Source organism: Ictidomys tridecemlineatus, chromosome 1 (assembly GCF_052094955.1).
Source record: "Ictidomys tridecemlineatus isolate mIctTri1 chromosome 1, mIctTri1.hap1, whole genome shotgun sequence".
Lineage (NCBI taxonomy): Eukaryota > Metazoa > Chordata > Mammalia > Rodentia > Sciuridae > Ictidomys > Ictidomys tridecemlineatus.
In genome coordinates, this window is record NC_135477.1 from 62,052,106 (window position 1) to 62,064,748 (window position 12,643).

The 12,643-nt window shown below is 33.7% G+C and overlaps 1 protein-coding gene across 1 annotated transcript in view; it reads right to left on the reverse strand.

Annotated features, from left to right (window-relative positions):
• Positions 1-11,233: 11,233 nt before the first annotated feature.
• Positions 11,234-12,643, reverse strand: part of Ube2d1 (ubiquitin conjugating enzyme E2 D1) — a 32,173-nt gene continuing 30,763 nt past the window's right edge. Inside the window, exon 7 of the mRNA XM_005334329.4 lies at positions 11,234-12,113. Within this exon, the coding sequence (XP_005334386.1) occupies positions 12,068-12,113 (46 nt within the window). The 3' untranslated portion in view covers positions 11,234-12,067. The remainder of the gene's footprint in view (positions 12,114-12,643) is intronic.

A 12,643-nucleotide genomic window follows, 5' to 3' on the forward strand; every position in this document is an offset into this window, starting at 1 on the left:
GTGTGTTAGATCATGTTCTATGTCTCAGGGAGTTGAAACTGGAAAAGAACACCACGGATCTCATAGTTTAATGAAATTGATAGAGCAGTGTGCCAAGGGCAATTATAAATTTGCACACAGGGTACCATGGTAACACTGATGCAAACTGCTTATTTCCTCAAAAGGTAAAAAAGGAAGGAGTGACATGAAATTAGATTTAAAGATAGAAGAAGAGGGTATTTTAGGCAGAATGAATAGTTTGGAGCCGGAGTATGAGAAGCACCACTCTAAGCTGGGAAGAGGCTGGGAACCAACGGAAAAGTGCAAGAAATTTGGTGGGAGGCTGGGAATGGCAGGTGAACCTAGAGATGCAAGCCAAGTCAAATCATGATGCATATTAAGTACTGAGTATTGTCATTCTTTTGGGTTTTAAACAAGGAGAGAGAACCTGAGAACTCAGGGAAAGGACTCTGATTGATATATAAAACAGATAAAAACAAAATTTACTGCTGGCTGCATTGGCAACATGCCTGTAATTCCAGGCAGGAGGATTGCAACTGTGAGCTGAGTACCAGCCTCAACAATTTTTTTTTTGAAAGAGAATTTTTTTTAATATTTTTATTTATTTAGTTAGTTAGTTAGTTTTTGGCGGACACAACATCTTTGTTTGTATGTGGTGCTGAGGATTGAACCCGGGCCACAAGCATGCCAGGCGAGCACACTACCGCTTGAGCCACATCCCCAGCCCCAGCCTCAACAATTTAGTAAATTCTTCAAAATAAAAAATTAAAAGTAAAATGGGGAGTTAGGATACAGGGCCCCCGGGTTCAATCCATAGTACCTAAAAAATAAATAAATAAATAAATTGTTTTTTTATTGATTGGAGTAAAATAAGGTCCAATTCTAAACCACCATACTCTTCCATCCTCCCCTCCCACCCCCTCAATTCCTTTGCAAAACCACTGATTTGAAAAATTTTAAAGCTGATGCCACACAAGAAGAAATTTGGGTTAAGTAGCATAATTTGGCACTTCAGAGGACCCAAGGATATGAAGGGATCTCAAGGGTAGATAGGGGAAAGACAGAGGTTGTAATAGTGACCATCAATAAACGAAGAGCTAGGGATTTCTGATTCCAGATAGATGGGTCACTGAGAATATGAAGAGCTGGATACAAGAAAAAAAAATGTAATTGAAAAGGTCTGAGCAAGCTGCAGAAAGCTTGAGACTCTCAGAGGTTGAGCTCTGAATATCTACAGTCATTTTTCTCCTGGAACATTGGCTATCAGCTGAGAATTTAGGCTTAGCACAGCAGAGGCCCACTGCTAGGGGTCTGAGAAGTTTTTTGGTGATTGAACAATGCTGGAGTGACAATACTGAGATTTAAGGAACTGGGGTCTTTTTTGTAAGGAATTACAATCAAACTTAGGGTGAAAACTAACTGAAAAAACCTAAACTAGGTGTATACTCTTTGTTTAAAGAATTTTAAAAAATACACTCAGTTTAGCTAACTTCAAATCTCAGACAGCCAAAAGTTTAAATAGTGTTCATATAAGGCAAACACAGAGCTGTAATCAGTTGGGCTGTCTGTGCTTCATTTCCTTTTTTCTATAGCTCATGTCTGTTTTCTGTCCAGAAATGTATCCAACCAACAGGACTGCTCTGAACCTTTCCTTATTCTGAGGGCTGCCCAATTCTAGAATGGCAAATTAACATCCAGTTAGGAACCATGAAACTAGAATTGTCGTTTATATATATATATATAGGTTTAGTTGGACACAATAGCTTTATTTTTGTTTTTATTTTTTATGTGGTGCCGAGGATCGAACTCAGCACCTCACACGTGCTAGGCAAGTGCTCTACCATAGCCCCGCTGAGCCACAATCCCAGCCCCATGAATTGTCATTTTTTTAATAGTGGCAAACTGACCCTGATGATTTACTATCTTTTCTTTGGGCACTTGTTAAATTCAAGGTGGCTAGAAGGCTAAGAATTCAGGCTTTATCCCTTACCTAAGACTCCCCTTCATGACAGAAAAATAGGTAGCACTTTAGTGGTTACATAGAGCAAATGTAATGAAATTGCTGATCTGAAAGGCTGTAGACACATAGCTGTTGTACCTTCTCCAGATGTCTGTGTAAGTCCCAATCTCAAAAGAGCAAAAGGCTAAAACTCTGAATTAACAACTGAAAAGCAGAGTGGAATATCTTGCAGTCTTTCTGTGCTGAGGAAACAAAGATAGTCCTAGAGGGCTATGCACTATGAACAAGGGTAAACCAGGCCCAGCTTGAGTCTGATTCAACTGTAAGCCTGCCTCACCTGTGAAAAGGATCGGAATGCATTAAGATCATCTTCTTCTCACTATTTGACTATCAGAGCCAAAGCTGAGGACTCTCTTGTGGAACATAACACCATCTGAAATTTCCATAGTTTTTATACACAATGTTTGGCATTCGATAAAAGCAAGGACACAGGTAATTTAGATACTGAAGTTTGCAAGGACTTTAACTAATAATACATGAAACAATTTAGGAACTCATCAAAAAGCTGAAATATGCAAAAAAATTAAATGGTAATTCTAGAACTGAAAAATACATCTGTAGGTAATTATAATATCTGAAATTGAGTGGATGGAGCATAATGAACAAAGCTGAAGAGAGGATTAACAAACTAGATAATAGTTCAATTAAAAAATTTCCAAACTGAAGCACATAGAGTGGGAAAAAGGACAACACAAAACAGTTTTGGAAGCACATGTGATACAGTCTAACCGTCTAATATATTTTGTACTGGGGTCCTAAAGGGAAGAAATAGAATGGGACAAGAGCGATATTTGATGAAATAATAGCTGGGATTTCCTAAGCCTGATGAAAATTTATCAAACTACAGATTCAAGATAGTCTGTATACCTCAAGCAGAATAAAAGGAAAACATCATTGTAAAACCACTGAATATTAAAAAAAGGAATGACATTAAAAGTAGAGAAAATTAACACTTTACTTTTAAAGCAGCAAAAATAAGACCAAAATCTGATTCCTCAACAAGTTATGGAATTCAGAACATTAAAAGGACAATATGTTGAATTTGCTAAAAGAAATACCAATCTAAAATATCTTCCCAGTGAAAATGCCCTATAATAAAAAAGGAAAATAGAGTCATTTTCAGAAAACAAAATCAAACCAGGAAATATGCACTAGAAGAAATACCAAAAGGAATTCTTTAGTCAGAGAGCAAATAATCCCAGATGGAAACAGGAAAGCAATGAAGAAGAGTGCAGGAAAAAGAAAATAAGGAAGCAAATATTAATGACATGACAGACAAAACATAAGTGTCTTATTTTACACCTATGTAGAATTAAAATACATGATAATAACAATGCAATGGGGGTGGATAATATTCTAAGGCTCTCATATTCTGGGGAAAATGATACAAAAGTAATACTTTGTATTAAACAAATCAAAGATCATTTTTTTTTCTTTTTTATGGGATCAAACCCAGGGCTTCAGGCATGGCAGGTAAGTGCTCTCCACTAAGCTACATCCTTATTCCCACATATACACACAGATCAAAAAGACTGTTTCACAGGTTATCAGAGTGGTAAAATTGTACTATGATAAAAATAAATGCAAAAGGCAAGAATGGAAGAAAAAATAAAATATGGCTTAAAAGAAAAACAAGAGCAATATTGGTGGTATAAATTCAATTTAATCAATAATTCCCTTAAATGCAAAAGGATAAAATATTCCAATTAAAAGATGAAATGGCAGGATTTTGTGGCACTAGCTTGTAATCTCAACTACTTGGGAGGCTCTGACAGAAGGATCACAAATTTGAGGGAAGCCTGCCTCAAAATAAAAAACAAAATGATGTGAGGATGTAGCTCAGCCATTAGAGGCCCCTGAGTTCAATCCCCAGTATCACATTAAAAAAAAAAAATGCGTAGATAAAATTCAACTATATAATAAGTATGAAAATACAATTTTAAAAAATCACAGAAAGTTCCAAAGTTAAAGAGTAGAAAAGAGATACATCGAAAATACTAGCCAAGCAACCACTAATATTAGACTTTAAGGCAAAACCATTTGTTTAGGTAAAGAGAGGCCTTTTCATCTGGTATTGGAGATTGAGCCCAGGGGCTCAAAGGCTAGGGAAGCACTCTACCACTGAGCTGCATCCCAAACCCTTTTTATTTTATGACATGGTCTTGCCAAATTGCTCAAGCTGGCCTCAAACTTGAATTCTCCTGCCCTAGTCTCTTGAGTAGCTGGGATTATAGTTTTGTGCCACCGTGCCTGGCTGCAAAAGACATTTCTTAATGTGACATCACAATTTCATGAGGGTGTGAATAACTAATGAGTTCAAAATGTAGAAAGAAAAAAATAAAACAGACAATTTCACAATCAAAAAGGGAAACTTTAACATATCTATAATGGCCCTGAGAACAAGCAAAGAAAAATTGTAAACATAACAAACAAATGATCTAATTATGTAAACACTGCACTTAATAACAATTTATATTCCTTTCAACTTCAAATGGAGTGTTTTATAAAATTTTCATATGCTGGGTCATAAAGCAGGCTTCAACAATTTTGAAAAATTGAAATTATTCAGATTGTCTTCTAGCCATAAAAAAATTAATCCAGAACTCAATAACAAAAATATAACTTTTTTAAAAAAGCAAAATAAAACCAAATTGTCTAGAAGTTGAACAATACATCTCTCTATATAACTCCTATGTAAATGACAAATTCAAAGCAGGAATTAAAACATATTTTAATTGAATTATAATAAAGATATTTCAAAATTTGCAGGATGTACTAAATTGGTGTTTAGGGGAAATACATCACCTTAAATGCATATATTAGAAAAAAGAAAAGGTATCAATTAGGTTTTAATCTCAAGAAGGTAGAAAAAATAAATCAAAACTAAAGAAAACATTAAAAAATCAAAATCAATGAAATGGAAAACAAATACATAAGAGAAATTTTAAAAGCCACAATTCTTTGAAAAATGAATAATATTGATAATCCCCTAACAAGACAAATCAAGAAAACAAGGAGAAACTTAAAAGTGTAATTAGATGACAGAAGACACTTATTAACATAAAACATGAGGATAATATGAACAACTCTATGCCAAGTAGATAGACAACTTAGAAAGATTGCACAAATTTCTTGAAAAACACAAAACTGAGAGTAACCAATAAAAGATATATCTTAAAAGATTTATCCAAAATTTCCTAAAATTTTAAGAAAAAAAAAACAACTCTAGAAAGAAATGGCTTCAGAATAGTCTTCAAACTATTTAAGGAATAACACAAATCTTATAAATAGTTTGACAGAGAATAAAAAGGAAATGTTTCCCAATTCTTTTTCTTAAGCTACTGTAACTTGAGGTATCACACTTGGCAAAGCTTTCAAGAAAGGAAATTATGGACCTACTTTTCTTGTGAACATAGATGCAAAAGTCCTCAACAAAATATTAACAAAATAGAACCCAGTGATTTGTAAAGAGAATTGTACATCTCAATGGATTTTTATCCAGAAATGCAAGGGTAATTTAAGAAGTGAATATCATTAGTTAATGTTACTTGTACTACATTAAATGAGGAAAAAAGATAAAAATCACAATAAGAATACCAATGAAGAGGCTGGGCATAGTGGTGCACCCCTATAATCCTAGCAGCTCGGGACTAAGGCAGGAGGATCACAAGCTAAAGCCAGCCTCAGCAATTTAGCAAGGCCCTAAGCAACTCAGTGAGACTCTCTAAAAAGGCTGGAGATGTGGCTCAGTGGTTTTGTGGCCCTGGGTTCAATCTCCAGTACCCACCCTCCACCAGAAAAATACTGATGAAGAAAAAGCATTAAATTCACCTTGCAACTCAACAGTGATAGACAGGCTTAATGATTCAGAATAGAAAAGAACTTCTTTAATATGAAGGAAATATCATACTTAGTTTGAAATAATAAAAGTTCTCCCTTGGAAATTAAGAAACGTGGCATATAGATTACAAATGAAAAACACAAAACCATCACTACTTGTAGGTAAAATGATTATATAAGCGTAGAAAACTTTCAAATGCTACAAACTTTTAAAAAGTGAATTTGACAAGGTTACAGCATACAAGTTAGATATTATAAAATGTTTTTCTATGTATCAAGAACAAACAAGTGAAGTGAAATGAAGTGACTTTCGTAAGAGTTTGATACCTAGGAATGAGTCCAATGAAAAATTTGAAGGAACTCTATACAATAATAGAACAATTAATGCTTACAAAACAGATAATTAAAAAATATGATCTAAGTACGCTGAGTGATGTATTCTCATGGAGTGATGTATTCTCATGGAATAATTCAACAGATTGTGGTGGTGACCCTAAATTCTGTTCTATGGAAACGTGGGTTTGTCTCCCCTTTCTTTCCACTTGAGTGAGCTTGACTACTTCAACCAATAAAGTGCAGTACAAGTGACACTATGTCTTCAAAAGCTAGATCTTAAAAGGTCATGCAGCTTACTCCTCATTTTCTAAGAACCCTTGATCTCTAGATACTCCTTCTTGGAACTGAGGGTGCCTATCATGTTGAAAGATGCTCAGGTCATGTAGAAAGGCCATTAGTAGCCCATTTGCTTCAGTAGTTCAAACCTGCCCAGATACAAGCAGATGAAAGGAGAATGACCCAGCCATTGGAGTTACCCACTAGCTGAGACCCTAAGTACCATGGAATAGACAAGCAATTGCTATTATGCTCCATCCCAATTTCTGACCACCCCCCAAAATTCATGAATATAATAAAATTGTTGCTCCTTTACAAAACTTAGTTTGAGATGGTTTGCCACTCATCAATTAGATAATCAGAACAAAAAATTCTCATTTACTAAAATTGATTCATTACAATTCCAATTAAAATCTCAGCAGGAGAAGTGGGAAACGTGATTCTAAAATGCATTTGTAATTGCAGGGGAACTGAAGAGTCAAAATAAAGAACTAAGTTAGAAGATCCACACTTCCTCATCTACAAAGTTTCTACAAGGCTATAGTAATCAAAATTGTGTAATACTTACTGGCTTAAGCTGATTGATTGGATTAGGGCCAAGAAATAAAACTCTATAGTTAATAGGTTTCAACAAGGGTCCTAAGATCAAAAGGGGAAAGAATTGTCTTCCTCAAATTATATGGACCGGATTTTTAGAAGTGCCTGTTTACAAGGTTTACCTTTGGCTGACCTCTAGGAACTTGGCTTTTTAACCTTTTCCTAAGTATTAAGGTTATGTCTGCTCTGCTAGCTCAACTATATTTTTAAACAAACAACATGATTTATGGTGAACACCTGGGGCACTAGAATTTTGGAGGACAAAGGGTGCCTACATGATTAGCTTGCAATAAAAACCACAGACTTGATTTTCAAACTGGTTTCCCCAGGCAGAAACACTCTGCTGGAAGAGTGTGTTCTTGTGTGGCCCCTTCAGGAAGAGCACAGGTAGTCTGCACATGAATGAATCCAGACTGGATCTCTTTTCCCCTCAGTGACCCAGCCCTGTATACTTGCAATGTTATAATAAATCTTAGCTGAGGATGACCATGTGCCAAGTCCTATAAATTCGTCTACCAATATGCCGAATATGTAGCTGGCTGAGTCACATAGTGTCACAAGTTGTCCCCCACAAGCGTATTAGGAGTTTATGTTAAAATATTTCATATACAACTCATTGTGATCTTTTGCACTGAAGAGATCTTTTTTTCTTTTTGGTGCTGGAAATTGAACACAGGGCCTACTCATGCCAAGCTACATTACATGTTCTACCTATGAGCAACACCCCCAGCCTGAGAAAGATCTTAATAGCTTCTCCCATCAAGTAATTCATATAGGAAAGCATATTTCAGATCTTACACATGTCAGTAAGTATAATAAAAGCAACTTCCTCATGAGGTAAGAAAGGCACATCTCACCCTTCAAAACAGTCATATCTAAGTACTAAAATTAGTTTTTAAACAAATGTTTTACTATAAAAAATGCCCCCAATACTAATTCTTTTAGGTGAATTTTTTCTCTTCCTATTGATTCAACTCTTTTACAATTTAAAAACCACATTCTCATATAACAGAATAGGAGCAAAATTTCAATTGTAATAAAATAAAAATAAGTGATATAACATCTATTAGACTGTCATCAAGACAGTATTGTATTACAAAATTTTATAATTGAAACATCAGTTGTTTATAAATTTTCAACTATCACTACACTATAAAAAAATAAAAAAGAAAATTGATGAAAGCATATCAAGTCCAAAGTTTAAGAGTTCAGAGACACCACTCACTATGAAAAAAGTGCAGAAATGACTAGTTATTTATACATGGTGATATTTACAAGTGAAATTAGATGAATCTTCACCTGCTACCTCATTTATAAAATGCAATTGTCAGAACAAAAAGAACCAAGCATTGTAAATAATAAGAGAACTGTGGGTGTTGCTCAGCGGTAGAGTGTGTGCCTCCTAGGCAAAGGGGCCCCAGGTTCAATCCCCAGCATGGAGGAAAAAAAAAAAAAACAACTAGACAAGGACTTTCCCAAATGATACACATTACATTTTATGGCTATTAAATTATGACTAATCTGCTTCAAATAAAAAAACTTTTTGAAAAATCAGCTTATACAGGGATAAAACTGAATTTTTTGAAAATTCAGAGTGCCTTATGTTAATAGCCATATAAAAGATTTATATAAACTAAGAAGATAAGCAGTATTGTCAATCATCTGAATATACTAAAGCATTATACATTAAGCCATGGCTAAAGTAAATGTCATATTTTCATGACTGCACCTGAAAACAACTTATTGAGACTGATGATTCTACTGCAGAACTCAAATTTTAAATCATCTAGCTCAAACTAACTACTAATAAATATAGACATGACATAAATAGCTTCACAACCCAAGAACTTCTTTTAATTTGGAAGGAAAATTAATATTCCTAGTCTCTCCATCTTAAAAAATACAGAACTGGGCCAGAGACAGTGGCACATGTCTGTAATCTCAGTAGTTTTCGAGGCTGAGGCAGGAGGATCCTGAGTTCAAAGACATCCTTTGCAACTTAGCTAGGCCCTAAGCAACTTAGTGATACTCTTCTCTAAATAAAATATAAAAAGGGCTGGGGATATAGCTCAGTGGTTAAGCATCCCTGGGTTCAATCCCTGGTTCTAACAAACAAACAAAACCCCTAGAACTGAGTCTAGGGGCAAGCTCAGTAGTAGAATACTTGGCGCCAGCATGCCCAGCATGCAGGAGGCCCTACATTCTATCCCTTGCTGTGATAAAATCAGAGAAATATAAAACTATAATTGATATTATTACCATTCACTGATATTTTTAAAATTGATGTTAACTAATGCTTCAAGACATCAATTAACTCCTTTAAATATTAACTGTTAAGGCTGTCCTTGTTACTCTGTTTGTGTATATGTCATCTAGTATATTTGATCTTTTTAAATTGACAGTAGTTGATACACAAAGTGTTTAGTTTTTTCCCTACCAGTTTAGGAAGGGTGTAAAAGAGGAAAAAAAGCAAAAATGAATAATTATGTATGATTTCCACAGGCATATGTGCAAAGCTTGTATGCTTTGTTGTGGGGTGGTGTTGAGGTTGTCCTTAAAACTTTTATCTGGGGGGGAAAAGAAAACCAACTTGTATCTGATTTATTTTACATGTACAAATATCCAGAACCCAGTTGGAATATGTTTTGCAACTATACCTCAAAGCACCACAACTTCCTATTTTCAACACTCCAAGAAGGTGCTTAAAAGGCTTTAAAGCTCAGTTTTAAAAGATAATTGATGTTCTCTTTGTTAGAATTTGTAATCAAAAAATGATATGTGGCTCAAGCGGTAGCGCGCTCGCCTGGCATGCGTGCGGCCCGGGTTCGATCCTCAGCACCACATACCAACAATAATGTTGTGTCTGCCGAGAACTAAATAAAATAAATATTAAAAAAAAATGATATCCCCAATATGATGATCTATCTGATCATTATGCCACCACTGAATTTAAGGATTTTAGTTAACTATAAGAATGTTGGCTTACTCCTCACAAGTCTGGTTGTACAATTCAAATGTAAGCAAAGGCAAACAAGAGTTAGGTAAGATTCAAAACTTTTAATAAAGAAAAAAAAGACACTTCCAAAAATATATGACACACAAATAAAAGCTTAAAAAAAAAAGTAAAAGATACTTAAACAAAATCCTCTACTGTCAACATATGATTAATACTTAAAATCTTAATGATGTTGAATCTTCAAATTCATGGCAAAGATAGCTACTGTAGTGTTTTTCATGATATTGCTGTTTTAAGACATCAATTAATATAGCTACTTTACTATATTTTCTTAAATATCCAGTTCACAATTCATTTAATTATCTCATAAAGACATATATTTTCTAACAACAAGTTATTTTGTACTTTAATAATAATGAACCATGACAAAATAATCAAGTGGCTTAAAAGGTTTGCTAATGATTACCCCACCAGGGGTGCCTGCACACTCACACACCTGTTGCAACAACCAGAGGAGCTAGGAATGCTCTTTAATATGATGCACTCAGGTGGTATGCTTGCTAAACATTAAAGAGAGGGGTTTTGCAAGTAATACATTTGAACTTTCTCATTTTCTTTAAAAATCTAGAAAGATAATCTGCTTATTTAGATTACTTTTACCAGACAACTTATAAAAACAGAGAGAAGCATCATTTTAGAATTCTTTTTGGGGGTAAATTTTATAGTGAAAAAAAAGGGATGTTTTTCAAATTGTGACAACACTAAAATCCTACTTTAGAAACTCTAGATTTTCAAAATGTTAAGAAATATAATGTCAGTTACATCTACAGGATAATTTTAATGAATGAATCTCATGATTTCTTAGGTCTATAAAAACTTTTCTTCAGGGAAGGTGACACTACCTTACATTCATTTTGGTACTTCCAGAAATAATCCATCTAAGATGTGATCCAAGACAAACCCCAACTTCTGAATTCTCATCTACAACTAGTGGCCAAGGTAAATAATCAATAATCAATAATCAATAATCAATTGAGTAAAGAGATGCTAATCTAATATGATAAAAATGTATACATAACTAGTGGTGCTTAATGCCAAATATAATACATCTCATTTTCATAATTTGGAAATAATTTTCATGTAAAATTTTATATACAGGTTTAATTCTTACCTATAGATAAAGTAATGTTTTAAGTAATCAAGACAAATAGTAGAAAAAGCATTTTATTTATATGGAAAAAGCTACAGTAAGATCTGTAAAAGGTGTCAATATAATATTGCCTATACAGAAAAAAAAATTCAAATGTGAATAGCAACAAATAAAAGTTACACACCTTCCTACTTAGCAGTGCAAGTAATTCACATTGCAATAAAGTTAAGTCAAGTATAACAAAATCAAAACAAGTGTTTCTCCATAATCAGTATACTGAGAATTACAGTGTAAAGATCATTTCAGGTTTAAGAAATCTGCAATCAATCTAAAGAATATCCTAAGACAAGGGAGACACAGTTAATTCATTTAATTATCAGCTGTTGGGTTTTTTCAATACTGTTCACAGGAAAAAAGTAATGAGTTGACATACATGTAAATAGAATATATTTAGTCTATACAGTAAAAAAATACAAATTATAAAGTGAGCTAACAAAGAATGAAATCTGAATACAGATTTATAAAAGTGACGACATCTTAGACAACACATACAGTATTTCTCATGTAAAAACATCTAGTTTCAGCAAAAAATAATTTGGTTGCTTTTTAGCTGCATTGTAGATCTTGTAAGCTGAAGATGCAGATGTCCAAGTATCTTAAAAACCATAATAAATGTCTTTCTCAATGCATACAAAATGATAAATGCTCTCATCACAGTCTTAAGGGTATTTTTGGAAGTTTGTTTTGTCTTGCTTCAGAAACACATTTAAAATGGGTTAAAATCAAAGGGTTTCATGGTACAATGAAACAGTAAACAGTGCTCAATTTACTGCTAATGTTGAAAAAAACCTAGATTTTACAGTACTCTGGTATATATGAAAGTTTTTTTAATTTACATTGCATATTTCTGAGTCCATTCTCTTGCATGTCTGTTGTATCTGTAGGCATACAAAAGGAATATAGTAAAAATATACAAATTTAATGTTTTAGAAACGTCTATATAGAACTATACATTCTACCTTCTCATGCTTAATTGCAATAATCACACATATACCAATTATTAGATCAATATGACACAGGCTCATTCATGCATAAGTAAAACAGAAATAACTTTTTAATTCATGTGTTTTTCTGTAACCTACAGGAAAATGTACCTAATTATAAAATAACCAAAAACTATAAAACCCAACTATGAATGAGTATTACCTGCAAAATATAAACAAATCTATGGAAACAGCAGAATGAAATGGTTTGAAAACAAGGTCAGTCTGGCTGGGGATAGAGATAACTTCTTTTCCCAGGAGAAGACAGAAAATACAATATAGAATACTTCCAATGATTAAATTCTCTTATTTTAAATTTACTGCCTAGAATTATATAATTAATTGTATAAACAAAAAGCATGTACTATTAAATAGTAAATGGGGAAAAAAACCCGAAATTTATTATAAAAAAGACTTTAAACTCT